This window comes from Hypanus sabinus, chromosome 13 (assembly GCF_030144855.1).
Source record: "Hypanus sabinus isolate sHypSab1 chromosome 13, sHypSab1.hap1, whole genome shotgun sequence".
NCBI classification, from domain to species: domain Eukaryota; kingdom Metazoa; phylum Chordata; class Chondrichthyes; order Myliobatiformes; family Dasyatidae; genus Hypanus; species Hypanus sabinus.
This window is the reverse complement of record NC_082718.1, coordinates 460475-481596: the sequence shown is the minus strand read 5'-3', so window position 1 is coordinate 481596 and position 21122 is coordinate 460475. Positions and strand designations below refer to the sequence as shown.

At 40.8% G+C, this 21122-nt stretch overlaps 1 protein-coding gene across 2 annotated transcripts; it reads right to left on the bottom strand.

Moving 5' to 3' along the window:
* Window positions 1-437: 437 nt before the first annotated feature.
* cimap1b (ciliary microtubule associated protein 1B) lies at window positions 438-20646 on the bottom strand. 2 transcript variants are annotated; one of them, XM_059986968.1, is made up of 7 exons: window positions 20091-20646; window positions 19093-19224; window positions 17515-17715; window positions 14732-14833; window positions 11417-11538; window positions 3981-4121; window positions 438-2101 (listed from the first exon to the last, which is right to left on the bottom strand). In XM_059986968.1, the coding sequence occupies exons 2-7, from the start codon at window positions 19199-19201 to the stop codon at window positions 2012-2014; spliced, it is 765 nt and encodes a 254-aa protein (XP_059842951.1). In that variant the 5' UTR covers window positions 19202-19224; window positions 20091-20646; the 3' UTR covers window positions 438-2011. The 2 variants fall into 2 exon arrangements, with proteins under 2 accessions (XP_059842951.1, XP_059842952.1); XM_059986969.1 differs by having other exon boundaries at window positions 20095-20646.
* Window positions 20647-21122: the final 476 nt, after the last annotated feature.

Here is a 21122-nt window from a genome sequence, read left to right as displayed (position 1 = left end):
TATAATACAAATAAACAGCACTGTGATAACATCTCCTCATATTGTGACGAAATGTTTGCAAATGGATTGGCCAAGATCGGAGAACAAGTCAACCCAACCATATAATACACACCCCAAGTGAGGCAGATCTCAGTGCCTTGTGCTACATTCTCAGGGACAAGCGTTGTAAATTTTTATAATTCTAAGCATTTTATCTTCCCACTCTTAATAGATTAAGATATGTTTGTTGAACTTCCACCAGGGCAAACCTATCTGTCTTCCATTTCTAGTACTGAAGCAAGGGAACTTCCAATGGAGGAATGGGGGTTAAATTACCTGTGACTTCCAAACACAACCAGGAACATTTTCTTTTGCCTAGTGTTTTGGTTTGGCTCAACTCTTCAAACCAAATACATTTCTTTCTTCTTCAGTATCAGCAGCTTGGGACATGCGGAAAAAACAGAGGCAATCAGTTGCACCAATGGAGACTACCTTTACTACTGAATCAGCAAGATTACCATAAACCTGCTGCAGATTGTATTGCATCCTTCAAAGTTGCTTTTATTGTAAAGTCCCCAATGATCAAAGCAAATTTATTTTTAAAATTGCAGAAGATCCACTTGTCTGATCCCTCACAACAATGAAACTAACAGAGTCATATGTAGGATCAGAGTGATATAGCACAGAAACAGGCCCTTCAGCCCAACCAGTCCATGCTGATCACAGCACCCTCTTTGCTAGTCCCACATTCGACCCACAATGCTCCAAGCCCCTCCCTTCCATATGTCTCAAATGTAGCGATGGTACACACCTTGACTATTTCCATTTGCATTTCATTTCAGCAGCTCAGTACTGTCTATGTAAAGAAGTTACCTTTCAGATGTCTTTTAAATCTCTTCCCTCTTACCTTATATGTGTCCTCTCTAGTTTTAGACTCCCCAACCCTGGGGAAAGACTATGACTTTCCAGCTTATCCATGCCGCCCTCATGATTTTATAAATGTCTATTGGATCACTTCTCATTCTCCTATGCTACAAGAAATAAAGATGCAATATGGCCAACCTCTTCCAATAACTAAGTTCTTCTGCTCCAGACAGTGTCCTTGTCATTTTTTTCTGTACCCTCTTGATGATGTTTTCATTTAACGGAGTAACCAGAACTATACTTGATACTCCAAGTGCAGTCTCACTTAATGACAACATCATAACCTACTCCTAAACTCAATGCCCTGACTGAATGCTAAGGATGCTAAATGTTTTTTTCAGAACCTTGCCTACTTGTACAGCTGCTCTCAGCAATTGTGCACTTGCATAGAAAAAAACAATGCCTTGAATGGAAAATCCTTCAAAAAGTAATGGATACGACCCAGTCCATCATGCATAAAGCCCTCTGTGCCATTGAGCACATCTACACAGAGTGCTGTCATAGAAAAGCAACACCTATCATGAAGGATGACAACTACCCAGGCCATGCTCTCTTCTCACCACTGCCATCAGGAAGAAGATACAGGATCATCAGGACCCAAACCAGCAGGATCATGAACAGTTCTTACCCTTCCACCATTAGGCTCTTGAAGCAGTGTGGATAACTTCAGTCAACTTCACTGATTTATCATTGTATTCGGCCCACAACCTATGGACTCACATTCAAGGACTCTTCATCTCATGTTGTCAATATTTATTGAATATTTATTTATTTTTTATTTTTTTATTTGAGCAGTTTATCTTTTGCAGATTGGTTATTTGTCTCTGCTGTTGGGTGTCAGTCTTTCACTAATTCTGTTACGTTTCTGGATTTACAGGGTATACCCACAAGAAGAAGAATCTCAGGGTGGTATACGGTGACGGTGATAATAATTTACTTTGAACTTTGTACTCCCAGGATTATGTTCCACAACACTCATCAGTTTTACATCACATACACAGGATGAATAAGAATCAAATATTTAAATGAAATGTTATTTTTAAATGTACAATTGACATTTCAGCTAGGGAGGCTGATGGAATTTTGCCAAGAACTCTGCATTAGTTTCTTAGTCTGTGGGTGACACAATAAGAGGCGTAAGGTAGTCAGAATGATGGATTCCAAATGTGTATTTGGGATGGTTTTTATGCACATTCACCTAGGAAAGAAAACAGAGTTAAACTGAGTTTCTCCTTGTAATATTTACAGTAGCAACACAAATAAAAAAAATTCAGGACACTAAAAGCCAGAACAAATAGACTGAGGAACAGCCTCAACCCCAGAGCTGTGGCCTCCATCACACCACTCCCACAGAACAATGACTGAAACTGGGAGCACACACAAGGACTCAAGTACTTGCACTAATGACACTTGGTGCATTACTGTGATATTCTGGTGCTGTTGCAACTTATTTTCTGCTACTTATCTATTTAATACTGTTTTTTTATTAGTCTTGTTTTTATCTACCGCTTTATTTAATTACCTGAGAGGAAGCTAAACAGAGTTTCATTGTACCTATGTATAATGACAATAAATATCATTTAATAATCTCATTCATTTCCCTTAAATTAAACTGGCAATTAAAAAGCTCCCTGCTTTTAAACATTGTTGAACTGAGCCCACATGTTCAGTCAGCAGATGATGAACTCACTGCAATGGGACATGAAGAAATCTTGAGCAAACAAGGAGCTAGATCTGTCAGAATTACCACATTCCTGATCTGAGCTATGGTATGAGCATACCTATTCTGCAATGGTATGCATGTGGCATAACATGATATAGCACAGACAAGTGATGGCGATTCAGATCTTAAGAAATAAAAGAGCAGCAGTGGCCATTAAACCTTTTAAGCTCCCTTATTTTCAACAACTTGATTTATGAAGTTGGCACAAAGGACTAGTGGAAAATTTCAAAGTATCACAACCTCTGAATGCTGTTTTTTCTCCCCTCAGTCCACCCATCAGTGGATGAGTCTTTTATGCAAGAACTTTGCTATTCCCATTCCCAGCTGGAGGAAACATTCTCCAAGCATCTACATGTCAAGTTCTCAACTAATTTTGAGTTTCAATAAGATCAACTCTCGTTCTTCTAAACTTTTGGGAATACTGACTTACTCAAATGATAATCCATGTAGTCCAAAAATGTAATCTGTACAGTCAAAAACAAATTCTCTACCAACTCTAGTTTAAGTGCTACATTTAGTGGGAACTGTTGTTAACTTCTGCAGTTATTGTCCCTTCAGCCCAACTCATCCATGTTCATCAAGGTCCCCACCTAAATTAGTACCATTTGATCTTTAACCCTTTAAACTGGGGTCGTCCCTACTTTTTTTTATGCCATAGACCAAGACCACTAAGCAACTGGTCCATGGACCAGAGGTTGGGAACCTCTGCTCTAAAGCTTTCCCATCCATGGACTTACCTAAATATATTTTATGAGAAAGAAAGAGCTCATGAGAAAGGGCACATAAAGTCTTCGATACCAAGTCAAGTCAAGTCAACTTTTATTGTCATTTTGACCATAACTGCTGGTACAGTGCATAATAAAAATGAGACAACATTTTTCAGGACCATGGTGTTACATGACGCAGTACAAAAAAACTAGATTGAACTACATAATAATAAAAAAAACCACAGAGAAAGCTACACTAGACTACAGACCTACACAGGACTGCATAAAGTGCACAAAAACAGTGTAGGCATTACAATAAATAATAAACAGGACAGTAGGGCAAGGTGTCAGTCCAGGCTTCGGGTATTGAAGAGTCTGATAGCTTGGGGGAAGAAATTGTTACATAGTCTGGTCGTGAGAGCCCGAATGCTTCGGAGCCTTTTCCCAGATGGCAGGAGGGAAAAGAGATTGTATGAGATTCTACCAATATGCCTTTAAAAAATTCTACTTTCCTATTTTTCCACATAATCCATAGACAAAGGTCAGACAGACACATTCCTTAATTGGGCCTTAAAGAAAACTCAGTCTATCACATTAGGAGTGATCAGGACTAAAATGATAAACCCCTCTTTAGCATCGCTACTTACATCTTCTGTCCTATAACGATTAGGTCCAGGTCTCAAAGTGGTGTCTCCTGGAATCAGATTGCGTTGCACTATGGTGTATTTGGGTGCTCTGTTTTTGAATACATCAGTTTCCACGTGTTTATATGCACAGGGTCCTGGAGTCTGTAATTAAAAATAAAGTAAACTTTCAAAGGCAATGGTACATAATATTTGGCACAGGTCAGTTTCCACTTCTGATCCAGGCCATAAATGTCAATTTCTAGTCAGAGACAGTCTTAATCCTAATACCTTAAATTCAGCAGCATTAGAGAGGGATGGTGCCAGGCAGAAAAGTGACCCAAATGACCAAATGATTGCAATATCAGCAGATTCAGCTACAAGGCAAAACAATTTCAATAGCAAATTTCAAATATCGCAGAGGAGAATGTGTGCCTGCTTGCTGTTCCAGCATACTATTCTGAATATAATATTTTTTGGAATGGTGGATATTTTTCTACATAAGCCTGATGGTATTTACAATGTCTAAAAAGTTTTCCTGTTTTATCATTTTACAACACTGAATCAGTGGATTTAATTTGGCTTTTTAACACTGATCAACAGAAAAAGACTTTCATGTCAAAATGAAAATTTCTCTGTAAAGTGACAAAATTAGTTACAAATATAAAGCACAAAATAATTGATTGCATAAGTATTCACCCCACCCCCTTTAATATGACACACCAAGTCATTACTGGTGCAGCAAATTGGTTTTAGAAGTCACATAATTAGTTAAATAGAGATCTGTTTTTGGAGACCTGTTTGCAGTGAAGGTGTTTCACTGTAGTAAATATACACCTATATCCAGAAAGTACAACTGCTGGTGAGTCAGTATCCTGGTAAGAACACCACAAAGACAAACGAACACTTCAAGCAACTCCGCAAAAAAGTTATTGAAAAGCATAAGTCAGGAGATGGATACAAGAAAATTTCCAAGTCACCAAATATTCCTTGGAATACAGTCAAGTCCATCATCAAGAAATAGAAAGAACATGGCACAGCTGTAAATCTGCCTAGAGCAGGTCATCCTCAAAAAAATTGAGTGACCATGCAAGAGGGGGCTAGTGAGGGAGGACACCAAGAGACCAATCCTCATTGATTGGAATGCTGCGCAGACACAACAGGAGCATTCCCATGCCGGTCCAACAAAGAGCTTGAAAAAACATCAAGTTTTTTGAATGGAGTCATTGATTGGAGTACTGCGCAGGCACGACGGGAGCTTTTCCATGAAGGTCCAACAAAGATTTTTGACGGGACGCCCAGTCTCTATAAAAGAGAGCTACTGCCCAGCAGAGCAGTCGTCGTCAGAGAAAGAAGGCTTTGGCTCAGATAAGGCTTCGGCGAGAACAGAGTCCACGCAAGTTCATTCCTTATTTCTTAATTAACTCTAGAGAAAATAGGGAGTATGTCTACAGAACCACATCCGGGTGTGGATTTCCAGGAGACTCCCAAGCCTCCCCGATGGCCACATCTGCATCAAGTGCATCGAGATGCAGCTCCTTCGAGACTGAGTTAGGGAACTGGAGCTGCAGCTCGATGACCTTCAGCTTGTTAGGGAAAGTGAGGAGCTGATAAACAGGAGCTAGAGGGAGGTAGTCACCCCAAGCTACAGGAGACCGATAAATGGGTGACTGTCAGTAGAGGGAAGGGGGTATGTCAGATAGTGGAGCGCATCCCTGTGGCTGCCCACTTTACAATACATACTGCAGTTTGAGTACTGTCGGTGGGGGGGACCTACCTGGGGGAAGCAACAGTGGTCATACCTGTGGCACTATGTTATAGTCATGGGGACAGATAAGTGATTCTGTCGATGCAAAAAGGAAAGGTGGATGGTAGTTTGCCTCCCAGGTACCAGAGATCGAGTTGTTTCTGGATGCATCCACGATATCCTGAAAAGGGAGGGTGAGTGGTCCGAAATCGTGGTGCATATTTACACCAATGGCATAGATAGGAAAAGAGAGAAGGTCCTGAAAAAAGAATATAGGGAGTTAGGAGGGAAGCTGAGAAATGGACCTTAAGGGTGGTAATCTCAGGATTACTGCCTATGCCACACGACAGTGAGGATAGAAATAGAATGAAGTGGCAGATAAATGTGTGGTTGAAGAATTGGAGCAGGAGTTAAATTGTACCACAGAGGCAAATTTTAAAAGGGCAAAGAATGCAGGACTGAAATTGCTGTACTTAAATGCGTGTAGCATTTGGAATATGGTGGATAAACTCATGGCGCAATTAGAGATTGGTTGGTATGACAGTGTGTCAGAGATCCATGAGTGTCAGGGAGCAGGACTGAGTGCCGTTGCTATTACAAAAGAAAAGTGCTAGGCAAACTCAAAGGTCTTAAGATAGATAAGTCACCTAGGCCAGATGGACTACATCCCAGACTCCTGAGAGAAGTTGCTGAACAGACAACAGATGCATTGGTCTTAATCTTTCAAGAATCACTTGATTCTGGCATGGTCCTGGAGGATTGCAAATATCACTCCACTCTTTATGTATGGAGGAAGGCAAAAGAAAGGAAATTATAAGCAGGTTAGCCTAACCTCAGTGATTGGGCAAGTGTTGGAGTATATTATAAGGACGAAGTTTTGAGGTACTTGAAAACTAATGATAAAATAAGTCAAAGTTAGTACAGTTTCTGTAAAGGGAAATCTTAAGAGTTGTTTAAAAGAGTAACAAGCATTGTGGACAAAGGAAAGGCAGTGGATTTTCATAAGGTGCCACACATGAGGCTGCTTAACAAAATAAAAATCCCATGGCATTACAGGGATGATACTGGTATGGATAGCAGAATGGCTGACAGGCAGAAGGCAGTGAGTGGGAATAAAAGGGACCTTTAATTCCCCTTAAAGTCACCAGTAGTTCTTTAGTTACTGATGACTAGTAGATTTTCTCAGGGGTCAGTATTGAGACTGCTGTTTTTCACATTGTTTGTCAATGATTTAGATGATGGAATTGATAGCTTTGTGGCAAAGTTTGTGAATGATACAAAGATGGGTGGAGGGGTAGGTAGTGCTGAGGAAGCTTTGCAATTGCAGCAGGACTTAGACAAATTAGAAGAATGGGCAAAAATGTGGCAGATGGAATACAGAGTTGGAAAATGTATGATAATGCATTTTGGAAAAGGAACAATAGTGCGGACTAAATGGGGAGAAGGTTCAAACATCAGAGGTGCAGAGAGACTTAGGAGTCCTCATGCAAGACTCCCAGAAGTTTCTGTGGTAAAGAAGGCAAATGCAATGTTGGCACTTATTTCAAGGGGAATAGAATATAAAAGTAAGGAGATAATGCTGAGCCTTTTTAAGACACTAGACAGGCCACACTTGGAGTATTGTCAACAGTTTTTGACCCTGTATCTCAGAAAGAATGTGTTGTCATTGGAGGGCGTCCAGAGGAGGTTCATGAGGATGATTCTGGGAACAAAGGGGTTAACATATGAGGAGTGTAGGCAGCTTTGGGCCTGTACTCAATGGAATTTAGAAGAATGCCGGGGATCTGATTGAAACCTACTGAATGTTGAAAGTGCTAGATGGGGTGGATGTGGAAAGGATGTTATCTATGGTGGGGTATGCAGAACTAGAGGGCATAACCTCAAAATTGAGAGGCGACTGTATAAAACAGAGGTAAGGAGGAATTTTTTAGCTAGAGAGTAGTAAATCTGTGGAATGCTCTGCCACAGACTGTGGTGGAGGCCACATCCATGTGTATGTTTAGGGCAGAAGTTGATCTTTTCCTGATCCGTCAGGGCATCATAAAATATGGCGAGAAGGCAGCTGTATGGGATTGAGTGGGAGTCGGGATCAGCCATGATGGAATGGCGGAGCAGACTCGATGGGCTAATGGTCTAATTCTGCTCCTATGTCTTATAGTCTTATGATCTTATAATATCTCTGGAGGAGTTACAAGCTTCAGTGGTTGAGATGGGAGAGACTCCACATCCAACAACTGTTGCTTGGCTGCTTCACCAGTTTCAGCTTTATTGAAGACACTGTTGAAAAAAACTCACATGAAATCTCAGCTAGTGCTTACCAGAAGGCACGTGGGCAACTCTAAAGTTAGCAGGAAGAAGAGTCTATGGTTTGATGAAACCAAAATGGAGTTTTTTGGCCATTGCATTTAGACATTGCACATCATCAAAAACACACCAACCCCACCATGAGGCATGGTGGTGGCTGTTTCAATTGGGGATGCTTCACTGCAGTTGGCCCTGGAAGGCTTGTGAAGGTAGAGGGTAAAACGAATACAGCAAAATGCAGGGAAATCTTGGAGGAAAATCTGATGCAGAATGCAAGAGAACTGCAACTTGGGAGAAGATTTATTTTCCAGCAAGACATGACCCCAAGCATAAAGCCAAGCTTTGCAAGAATGGCTTACAGACAACAAAGTTAATGTCCTGGAGTGGCCAAGTCAGAGTCCAATTGAGAATTTGTGACTGGACTTGAAAGGGGTTGTTCACTCACAATCCCCATACAATCTGACAGAGCTTGAGCAGTTTTGTAAAGGAGAATGGGGAAAAATTGCAGTGTCCAGATGTGCAAAACTGATCATCCTGTCCACACACTCAAGGCTTTAACACTCAATTACTGCCACAGGTGCCTCTACTAAATACTGACTTGAAGGAGGTGAATACTTTTGCAATCAATTATTTTGTGTTTTATATTTGTAATTAATTTAGATCACTTTGTAGAGATCTGTTTTCACTTTGACACGAAAGTGTCTTTTTCTGTTGATCAGTGTCAAAAAAGCCAAATTAAATCCACTGTGATTTAATGTTGTAAAACAATAAAACATGAAAACTTCCAAGGGGTGTGGATATTTTTATAGGCATTATAAAAATTAGGCATAGACATTGTTTTGGTTCATGCACTTGAGCCTGTTCATACCAGTAGATTATATAGTACATCAAGGTATAGTGGAGCAAAAAGTATGTATTTATTATTCATGATTGTGTTACGTACCCCATAACTGGGTCACTTACCAGCAAAGATAGAGAGGTCCGGTGAAGTCTGATGGTACTATTTTTAACAGTATTTATTGATAAAAATACACAAAAATAATATCAATACAAACATACAGATAATATACGTCATCAATACTAAATCTAAAAGTGCGGGTATGATAATAATAACTAAGAAATAGCTCTGTCATTGTCTAGGGGATAATGTATTGTCCGATGGAAATATAAAAGTCACTCAAGTTCATTCAAGCTGCAGCTTTTTGGTTGGAGAGAAAGATGGAGGTTTAACTTGCCGATTCCTTTTATGATGTCAATCCTTCGAGAGTCGTTGGGGACTGGTTTCCCCTTTGTGGTTAGCTAAAGCCGTGCTTCCGTGGTAAAGGCCCACCGATTCCGAGGCAAATGGAAAAGGACGCACGTGGGCTTCCCACTGGCTTTCGCTATTACGCTGTTACAGGAGTTCTAGCATTTCTTCTGGTGTGTCTGAAGGGGCTGTTCCCCAGACCCTCTTTTATCCTGACTCACAGGGTCTCAGATGTCAATCAGGTTGGATGATGCAATCCCTCCACCAACCCCCCCCCCCCCCCCGTTCATTGCCTGGGGGCTTCGATGCATCGTACAGTATTCAATACACAATTCCGTCTCTAAGAGACAATAGCCGTTATCAATGGTTCCGCCTTTCGGAGGCCAGGACACATTCCAAACTCTTTGTGGATTCTGCATGTCTTTCTCTCATTTCCTGGGTCTCCTGAACTGACTTAATAGTGATCTTGCGATTCTCAAAAAGGAGGGGGCCACAGACATAACAATTGAGATTAAGGTGTTCTCATGTTTCTTTTAAACTAATACCATGTGTCTGTAGTGCTATTATGAAAGGAGTTTTGAGATTTTGTCCTTCTAATACTGAAGAAACAATTACTTGTGTTCAAGTCAGGAAATAGTCTGAGAAAATTGAGGGGTAGTTTCCCTTGTCACTCCAGTTGATGAAAGTTATGGGGTATCTCTTGAAAATTCTCGAAGTGCTTTGCAGGAAATCAGTTACAAATATTGGCTGTCCCTGGTTTCTGAGTGCCCGAGTAACAAGACACCTATACATACGAATTAACTCTGATTTGATTATTATTTTCAAAAGCCAATGAAAGTATATTGAATCATTCCTACAGTTTACTGTCTTTCCACTGTTAGTAATTGTTCATTCTTATCAGTCTGAAGTGCTTCATACGCCATCCATAAGAGTTACAGTGTGGAATGATTTTTGTGTATTTTCCTGCTTGTGGACAGAATCTATTCAAGGATATCTGTAACAATGGAACTTGTTTGTTATCCAGTGATGGTAATTTTAGCTATAATGGAACTGTATAAACAACAATGTGAAGCTCATCTATTTTGTGAGTGTTAAGCTCAAACTGAGTTTACTAAGCATTTCTGGACATGATTCCTGCTCCCAGCATTGACTAGGTTAAATCAAAAGTCAGAGTTAGGCCTGCAGATTTAAGAAAGGTTTTGCTCTCTTGGGAGCATTAAACACAGGAGCCAGCTGCATATTGCTAAAGGAAAAGAAGTGAGCATATTCCCCATCCTGAATTTAAACATTTCACATGCCCTTGACTAGTTTCTGCCAGATGGAGGATGAAAGAGTTGGTTATTGACTTTAGAAAGTGGGATGGGGGCTGTGTTGTGGTTTTGCGGTGCACACACCCCTGTCTATGTAAACAGTGTTGAAGTTGAGAAGTTCGAGAGCTTTAAGTTCCTAGGAATAAACATCATCAATGGCCTCTCCTGGTCCAACCATAAAGATGCCACAGGCAAGAAAGCTCACCAATGCCTTTCCTTCCTCACAAGGCTAAAGAAATTTGACATGTCCCTATCAATCTTTACCAAGTTTTATTAATGTACCACAGAAAGCATTCTTTCTGCATGTATAATAGTTCAGTATGGCAACTGTTCAGCATGTGACTGCAAAAAACTACAGAGTTGTGGATACAGCTCAACACATTACAGAATTCAGCCTCCCCTCTATGGATTTTTCATTACATCAGTAAAGCAGCCAGCATAATCAAAGACCCCACCCAAACTGGTCATTCTTTCTTCTTCCCTTTTCCAGTAGCAGGAGATACAAAAACTTGAAAACCCATACCACCAGGCTTAAGGGAAGATTCTACCCCTCTGTTATAAGATTACGAAATGATAAGATGGGTTCTTGACCTCATAATCTGCCCCATTATGATTTTTACTTTATTGTTAACCTGCACTGCATTTTTTTCTGTAGCTGTTCTGTGTTCTGTTATTGTTTTACCTTGTTCTGCCTCAATGCATTGTGTAATGATTTGATCTGTATGAACAGCATGCAAAAAGCTTTTCACCGTTATCAAACATTAACAATAATAAACCAATCTCAACTCCAATAAAAATCAACACTCATGCCCCAAAAGTGAAACAGGCTATGCCTAGGCATGGATTCACTTACTTTTACAACGTTACTCAGCATGCTTCCAAATGCCGTTTTTTGTGACATGGAGTAGGCAGGTGCTGCTTTCAGATGTGGGATTTTAGGTCCAAATACTTGCACATCGTTGTATCGTGCCGGTCCTAGTGCAAGGATGAGGCAGAAGTAAAATGACCTATGTTATTCACCAAGTTGCTAGGGGCGATCTTGTCCCAAGTTATGTTGCCTTTTTTATCTGCCATTGTCTGCCATCTACAAATTGATTTCTAATACAGACTGAATCTTCAGATGTTTCAACAAATGTGTCTTTGGAGGCATTTTACATTCTCTGTACTAAATGTATGAATAAATAATCCAGTTATTGTCATCTTTCTGATTCCTCTTCCACTGACCCGTATTTTGTTTCCACTTTGAATACCACTTAACATCCCTTTGTCATCTTTCACTCAACTAACAGTAATTAAGTCAACAATAAATAACTTAAAATATGGACTTTTTAATATTAATTCATCTTTCAGATGAAGATTCTCCATTTGCTATTAGGTAGAACTTACAGGATTTAAAGCCAGTGGCAACGAGGAGTTGTGGTTTTGTTTTCAAATTGGGATGACATATGGTCTGGTGGTAAACTTGCAGGTGAGAGTGTACCCATGAACCTGTAGCTCGTGTTCTTCTTGGTGGTAGAGGTCACATACTGGGAGATGATCTTGAAACAGTCAGGGTGACGAACTGCAGTGCATTTTAGAAATGGCACACAGTTCAGCCAAAGTATAACGGTGCTGCAGAGCAGGAATTTTAAGATGGTGGATAGGGTACAAATCAAGTCAGCTGATCTGTGGTGGCATGTGTCAAGCTCCATTCAGGTGAAGCTACACACACGTATCTTGTAGATGATGGAAAGGTTCTGGCGTGTCCGGAGGCAAGTAACTCACCGCAGGATATCCAGCCACCAAGCTACTTTTATAGTACATTATTTATGTGGCTGGTCAAAGTTGGCCAGTAGATGCTTACAATGGGAATACACAGTGGGAACATCACAAATACATGGTTAGCTTCAGAATCATTGTCTTGCACTTCTATGGCACATATACCACTAATGCTAATATCTGAACTTCATTGCATGTAGATATAAATTGTTTATTTCGTGACAAATTGCACTTGGAATCAAACATTGTACAATCATCTACTAACATCATTACTTCTGACCTGAGCTTGCAAGGAAGCTCATTGATGAAGGAGCTGTAGACTGTTAGACCTAGCAAATTACCCCATGGAACACCTATAACAATATTCTGGGGCTGGTAAAATTTACCATCAACAAACATAATCGTGTTTCTTTAAGGTATAAATCCAATCATGTCTTTCTGCCCAGTGACTTCAATTTTACCATAACCCTTTGGTACCAGACTCAGTCAAAGCTACCTTGGTGAAAAGGGCAGTTGCTCTCATCTCATTTCTGAATTAAGTTTTTTGATCCATGTTTGAATCTAGGTTGTGAAGAGATCTAAAGCCAAGTGGTCCTAGCAATACCCAAATTGGGCATCTATGTCCATGTATTAGACCTGACTGCCAGGGAGTCCTCAGACAGAAGCTGTGAATCTGATTGAGACAAGTGAGTTTGATTGATAGGAGGCCAGTGGATTGAGGGAGTGATTCTGGGTGACTGAGGGGACTGGTGCTGGAGTCCAGGGAGGGAGGGACTAAGTGGGTTACAGGCTGAATGGAAATGAAAGGCTAGGTCTGAGGCACAGGATGCCTCAGGATTGAGAAAATGTGTCTGAATGACTGGGTCTCCAAGTACTGGGTGAGGGATTCTGAATGATATGTTGTTCTAGGATCAGTGAAGTGATTATTAATATGAAGGGACAAAGACCAGATGGCTGAAGCACCTGTTTCCATTCTGTATCACACTATGACTCCATGAGTAAGAGAGAGCTAGGAAATGAGGAAATAATGCTGAGTGTCCTTGAAGGGATTGAAGGAATGATTCTGAGTTAGAGGGACTCCCATGACTAAGGTAATGATCCTGAGTAGCAGGCATCTCTAAATCTGAGGGAAATTAAATTGAGTGGAAAAGCAAATTGTGGAGAAGATACGGAGAGGCTGCAGAGAGATATAGATAGGCTAGGAGAATGGGCAAGGGTCTGGGAGATGGAGTACAATGTTGGTAAATGCAAGGTCATCCACCTTGGAAGGAAAAATGGAAGAGCAGATTATTATCTAAATGGTAAAAAATTGCAGCATGCTGCTGTGCAGAGGGACTTGGGAGTGCTTGTGCATGAATCACAAAAGGTTGGTTTGCAGATGCAGCAGGCTATCAAGAAGGCAAATGGAATGTTGGCCTTCATTGCCAGGGGGATTGAATTTAAGAGCAGGGAGGCTATGCTGCAACTATACAGGGTACTGGCGAGGCCGGACCTGGAGTACTGCGTGAGGTTCTGGTCTCATTACTTGAGCAGAATATACTGGCTTTGGAGGTGGAGCAGAGGAGGTTCATCAAATTGATTCTAGAGAGGAGGGGGTTAGACTATGAGGAGAGATTGACTTGCTTGGGACTGTACTCACTGGAATTCAGAAGAATGAGCGGAGATCTTATAGAAACATATAAAATCATGAAAGGGATAGGTAAGGTAGAGGCAGGAAAATTATTCCCACTGGTAGGTGAGGCTAGAACTAGGGAACATAGCCTCAAGATTCAGGGGAGTAGATTTAGGACGGAGATGAGGAGGAACTGCTTTTCCCTGACACTGGTGAATCTGTGGAATTCTCTGTCCAATGAAGCAGTGGAGCCTACCTCAGTAAATATATTTAAGGCAAGGTTGGATAGATTTTTGCATAGTAGGGGAATTAAGGGTTAGGGGGAAAAGGCAGGTAGGTGCAGATGAGACCATGGTCAGATCAGCCATAATCTTATTGAATGCCGAAGCAGGCTTGACAATCCAGATGGCCTACTCCTGCTCCTATTTCTTATGAATGGTCCTAATGAGAGAAAACGTCAGGAATGAAGGAATGGTCCTAGGTGGGGGGATTGAGGCCATTAAAAAAAACCAAGAGCTGCAAAATTTGAGGTTGGTAGGACTATACCAACCTCATTGTATCTTGTTAACAGATATATAAAGAATATGATCTAGCACTAGTCTTATAAATTCTGTGCTTTTTAATTTCCAATAAGCTGATCTTTGGTCCCATCCTCAGTGGGTGTTAGAAACAATTTCTTTAAGAGTTAACACAGGATCAATCAAATTATAATAAATGGGCTTCCTTATTGGCATCATCCAGCCACATATGTGAAATACAACAGATTGGGAGATGGTTTTTAAGTGCTGATAACTATACCTGGGCCATCATTTTCCTTGAACCCGATTGTCCGTAAAGCCATAGAGTAGGCTGGACCAGAGCGATGAACTAATCTATTTGCTTGTTCTATCTTGTAATTCGCTGCTCAGAGAAACAAACAGAAATGGGAAAGTGAGTCATAATAAATACCTGTTTATCAGATGTTACTTACAGACTATCATAAACCTGCAATGATGAGGCAGAACATTCCAAACTGCTTCACTGAGTATTTTCATGCAACTTCAGGCATCAAGGCATAAAAAGATATTGGGAGTAATACCAAAGTCTTTTTATGCTTTGGTGTCTGAATTAAAACTAGATTATAGATGTAAAAATGAAAGCTTTTTTTAAAAAGGGAATAGACAGGCAGAGAATTTCAGAAATTTAACACTGGACAGAAGAACCATGGTTATCAACACCAGAGCAATTAATGTAGTAACTAAATTAAAGCAAAGTAATTAAAACAACTAACTGAAGCAATTAATGTCCAAGAGCATTTTATCCAAATGCTATCTAAACAAATTACATGACAAAGGAAAGGTGGATCAATTGACAAAGTTATGTTACGTATAGAGATTGTGGTCCTTCTCAGGTGTTACAGAAAGTAATTCTTGTTTACCCAGATCAAAATTAGTAAACAAATATGACACTCATTGTTTCAACATGTCTGATATTTCAATGGTTCTCATGGAATTTCAGCAGAACAGTTTTGAGTGTAGTTACCACATTGACCACGTTGATCAAATTCTAAGACCTGACCTGGCCTGTATTTTTAAGTTTTAATTATTTTCCTGAAGATTATAATCTAACAATAATCAGATTCAAGAAACTGTGACTTTTGCACAGAAATGAATTCCTTATGAAACATTGTTGTAGTATATTCTCAAAAAATGGCTGGCATTGCACAGATTATTAATCATTACTACACATAATTAAGTCATCAAATGACATTTAAAAGTCAGGTATGTTGGGGCTATTGTGTGTACAGTACAGACTTGTTTGGGTAAGGATGACAGAGTTCCTTCCCTCACAAAAGAACCAGCTGACATTTTTAAGTCTATGTGACAGTTTAATGATAAAAATTACTAATCCTAGTTCCATCAATGCCCCTCATAACTTTGCTTTCCTCATTTAGGTTCACTCTCAGCTTCCTCCACTCCAAGGAAATCCAGCCTATCCAGTCTCTCTTCACACTCAAAGTGCTGCATCCAAAGCAACATGTGGCTGCACACAAGACTTTATGGTTGATATAAGTTTCATCAAGTTGTACCATGATCCCCATTTTCTTAAACATTTGCCCAGGCTATTGAAAGCAAGCATCCTGTATGCCTTCAATATTATCATCATATAAACATTCGGACCCATCATGTAAATGTAATTGCAGAAAAGCACAACAGTGCCTCTACTTCCCCAGGAGTCTGCAGGGGTTCGGCGTCATCAAAAACCTTGGCAAACTTGCATAGATGTGTGGTGGGAAGTGTGCTGACTGGCTGCATTACAGCCTGGTTTGGGAACAGCAATGTCTTTGAGTGGAAAATTCTACAAAAGGTAGTGGATTCTGCTCAGTACATCATGGGTAAAACCCTCCCAACCATTGAGCACATCTACATGAAACATTGCTGTAGAAAAGCAGCATCCATCATCAAAGATCCTCACCACCCAGGCCATGCTCTTTTCTCGCTGCGCCATCAGGTAGAAGGTACAAGAGTCTCAGGCCTCACACCACCAGGTTCAAGAACAGTTACTACCCCTCAACCATCAGGCTCTTGAACAAAAGGAGATAACCACATTCATTTAAGGATTCTTTTATCTTGTTATTTCATGCTCATTATTTATTGCTATTTATTTATTATCTGCGTTTGCACAAGTTTGTTTACAGTTTACAGTTCCTGATGTTTACAGCTTACAGTTACTGTTCTGTAGATTTGCTAAGTATACCCGCAGAAAAGGATCTCAGGATTGTCTGTGGTGACATGTTTGTACACTGATAGAACCATAGAACGTCACAGCACAGAAACAGGCCTTTTGGCCTTTCTTGGCTGTGCCAAACCATTTTTCTGCCTGGACTTTCTCTTCAAAGGAGATTTCATAAAGGTGATAAGAAACTTGGTTAAAATGGAAGGTTTCAAATAAAGAGCATGAATAGAAAAGAGACAATATAGAACATAGAACAATACAGCACAGTACAAGCCCTTTGGCCCCCAATGCTATGCCGACCCTTAAACGACTCCTATATAACCCTCCACCTTAAATTCCTCGATATACCTGTCTAGTAGTCTCTTAAATTTCACTAGTGTATCTGCCTCCACCACTGACTCAGGCAGTGCATTCCACGCACCAACAGCTCTCTGAGTAAAAAACTTTCCTCTAATATCCCCCCTTGAACTTTCCACCCCTTACCTTAAAACCATGTTCTCTTATATTGAGCAGTGGTGCCCTGGGGAAGAGGCGCTGGCTGTCCACTCTGTCTATTCCTCTTAATATCTTGTACACCTCTATCATGTTTCCTCTCATCCTCCTTCTCTCCAGAGAGTAAAGCCCTAGCTCCTTAATCTCTAATCATAATGCACACTCTCTAAACCAGGTAGCATCCTGGTAAATCTCCTCTGTACCTTTTCCAATGCTTCCACATCCTTCCTATAGTGAGGATATGCTTAGATATGTATTTGCAGCTTTATACAAAGGCAGTCAGAATGTAGATGTCTGAACTGAACCAATTATAGACCAGTTGGCTTAATCTTTATCAACTTGTCCTTGCCCTATAAGGACCATTCAACACTTACCTGGTCCTGGTGTTCTACCTGGGTCAATGTCCCTCGGTCGGTGACCCACTGTCCATGCGGGGGCAGTCTCCTTGCCATGATGAGTCATCTTTTCTGGAATAGTTTTTGGTGCAGGTGTGCCACTGTCCTTTAACCCTGGAAGACGCTGGGCCAAGGAATATGCAGGAGCCCTGTATGATGTTGCATCATGACCAACATAACCTTAAAGTTAAAGAGACTGAAAAGATTAGAAGCTTTCAACCTTTGCTGTATAATTGGAACTCAACTTTCAGTTTTATTAGATTTTCATCAAAAAGGGGAGACCATTTAGTGCTGAGCCTATCCACAATTCACGGTGAACTTCCATGCTTATGTGTCAGCCCACAGCTGTTCTACAAATGCATGGGAGAATTTGTGAAGTACAGTGACAACTCTCAGACTGTGAGAAGAAATAAACCTAATCAGTGGTCTTTAACCAGAAAGAGAATGTAATTCCTTTGTCTGCTATATCCAAAAATTACAGGGCATCTGCTAATGCAACTTCCATCAAAATAGCAGAAGGCTTTGCCAATTGGTGACTGAGCAGATTCTGATCTAAAGGTCATCTTCTTTATACACAACCTCTCAGGTCAACTCTAACTTGCTTCTAATCTAGCTCTGATAGATAGTGACAGATTCCAGTGTGTGAATTGTTTTAAAATGCTGTAGCTGGCACACCCAGGAATCATACAGATGTGACAGCAAGGTCTTGTGCAAACTTAGTGCATGCACATAAATCGACACAAGCAGACACTGTCCACATTATATTTCTTACTATCCTACCCTGATCCCGTCTTCCTAGATGAGCCTTCCTCATATAACAGTACACTCAGTTTTCCCCTCAATGCTTCTCCATTTCAGCTCCTTACTCTTCATTTACCCTCTTTCAGTTCCTTTTACCTTTCTTCTCCTGACTCCTCCAGCCCCTACTCTGGCCTTTCCCTTTTCTCATCTGTCACCCACTGTCATCCAGGATCAGACCATCACAACTCACCCTCTTCTGGGCCACCTCCAACTGGCCATTACCCTTATCCCTGGTCTGACCAGTCTCAAACTTCCAGCTGGATCCAGATCATCTAACCTGTCCCTGAAATTCTACGCTAATATTTGTAAAGTGCATTTCCCCACTGGTAGGTTTTGGAACATGATTTCTCAGCCAACTGCGGTGAATTTATCCCTGCTGGAGAGGAAGCATCTTACTTGTCCAAAATCCTCACTTAGGATATAAATTGCTCCTTAACTCATGGGGCTCCTGTCTACTGTACAGTCCCTAAACTCATGGGTCTCCTGTTTACCATGCAGTCTGCTACAGTATAGCCCAAAATTCAGGAGGCCTCAATGTTTCCAGTGTACTTTGCAATTGTCATTACAACTAGTGTTTGATCTGCACTGCTTTGCAGATGGAGTCCTCATTATAAGAAATGGTGATATCTCAGCTCCTATTCTCAGAATGAGCATGTGTTCATTGCTGTGGGTTATGTGAGCTCCTGCAGGTCTCTCATCCTTTGTATTACACTTAAGAGGAAATTTGCTTAAGACTGATACTGGCAACATACAGACCTGTGTGTCCAGGCAGGAGATACTTGGGGCCTGGGCCACTATACATAGCTGCAATCGCCATTCTTGGGCGATGAGGTCTCCATGTTCCAACCCAAGGATCAGTAGGCATTGTAGCTAGGTAGATTTTTCTGCCTGTGTGAATTTAGAAACAAAGCATAATGATTGGACCTGAGCTCACAGCTTGGCATCATGGTCAAATGTTTATAGTCATGGATGTGGATATTCTTGTTCTGGCTGTGTTTTGCTTCTCTTAACAATATTGAAAGGGAGAAGTTGAGATACTGTACTTCAGTCAATTAGAAATTTTGGAAGAGAAGTGGAAACGACTGAAGCTTTTTCAGAATTTATGCAAAATACAAATGAACAAAAATACTGGAACCCACTCAATGGGTCAGTAGGCATTTGTGGAGAAACAGAGTTTCATCAGCGCTGGGAGAGTTAGAAATCAAACATTTTAAATTGGACAGAAGTCGGCAAAGGACAGTGAGATTAAAGTGGTGGGGTGGATACAAAAACAGTGAATGATTCTGAGGGGTCTAGCATTTTCTCCTTCCGATCTTAAGCCTCTGCCGTTCTGCTCATCGTAATTACACTCCGTGCGCCCTGCAGAAGGCAAAATGCCAAAGTTGAGTCCACTGAACTGGAGAGGATTGGGTTCCCAATGTGTATTGTAGACTGACAGGAAATTTGTTTTTTAGGGCAGCTTGAAAGCCAAATATCATACTTCCCTCTTTTCCAGCTCCACAGAGTTGCTGTGGAGCTGCTGCTCTCTACCAGCCCGCGTCAAACACCTTTCAACACAACACAACCTCTCACTTTCGATCCTCCAGCAGCCAGGCTTTACGTAGATCAAGATCTTTCTGAGGGCGTTTTGCTTGTTTTAAGAAATACTAATTATTCAAAGATATTTCCCTGATATCTGTAGGTGTTTGTGTGAAACGCGCAAGCTATTTTTAAACTCGCATGCTTCCATCGCAGATCTTTGAACAGCCACTCACTCACACTTGTCGCTTGGATTCAGGATTAAATACGCTGCTGAAAGAGGACACAACGCTGCCAAGAGTTATAACAGCTACCGAGCGAAGTGCGTCTCCCGAGACGATCACTGATCTTCGCCCCCCTCAGCCGCCAGGGTCATTACTGTGTCCCAGCAACAGCCACTTCAAGACTGATGACGTGCCTGGACCTGAGCTAACAATGCAATGAGAGAGGAGTGGGTAAGGTCAGGTCCACGGGGCACGATGAAGGTTGCAAAGATTCCCAGTTTTCTTCCATAATTTTGTGTTTGTACAAGCCCTGGAATTTCGACGTTACAGGATGTCACCTTAGAAGAGTACTGCGGCGTACCTTCCCAAAACACCAGCTCCTCCAAACCACGGGAGACTCGAACGGAATAGTAAAATTCGGAATAAAATGGAGAAGAGCGGCGGGCCCCACATCGGTGAGCTCAGTCTTTGGGAAGTGATAGAGAAGGGGCATCCATTTGGGAATAGGAACTATTTTGAAAGAGAAAGCCAATTAGGATTTAACCTCGTTTACAATTAAGAGATTTTATTGCACCTACTGTATACAGAGAAACGACAGTGTATTGGTTTTCAGGACACAGCCCTGAAAATAAAATAAAAATATAATGAAATAAAATGAAAATAAAATAAAATGAAAATAAAACCCCGAATATTTGGGAATGAAATAAGGCACCTTTCATACAAGCAGTAATGGAACTGGAGAGTGTTATCCTGCTGGGGAGGATTGAACATTGAGAGACTGAGATAAAGCAAATGCTGCTTGAGAGTATTAAAGGATGTGAGGCAAAGATTCAGGCAAAAGTAATCTACAGGGTAGCCTTATCCAAGGTATGATAGGCTTGTTAAGCAGATTGTTCAGTTCTTATGAATAATCACAGGGTAAAAAGGAAAGTTCAGAGTGGTCCTAAAATTTACAAGACACATACAGTACATTAATGCAACATATAAAACATTAATACATCATCAAAATCTGTGTAGCCTACATATTCATTAGATGCAATGAAA

Bases quoted from the DNA above. Each gene is read 5' to 3' on its own strand.
- cimap1b (XM_059986968.1), bottom strand. From the start codon at position 19,201: ATGCCTACTGATCCTTGGGTTGGAACATGGAGACCTCATCGCCCAAGA. The intron at 14,834-17,514 runs GTAAGTGTTGAA...TTCTCTGAGCAG, and splicing joins AGGTAGAACACCAGGACCAG to CGAATTACAAGATAGAACAA. The intron at 4,122-11,416 runs GTAAGTGAATCC...TTTTAATTACAG, and splicing joins TGCTGAGTAACGTTGTAAAA to ACTCCAGGACCCTGTGCATA.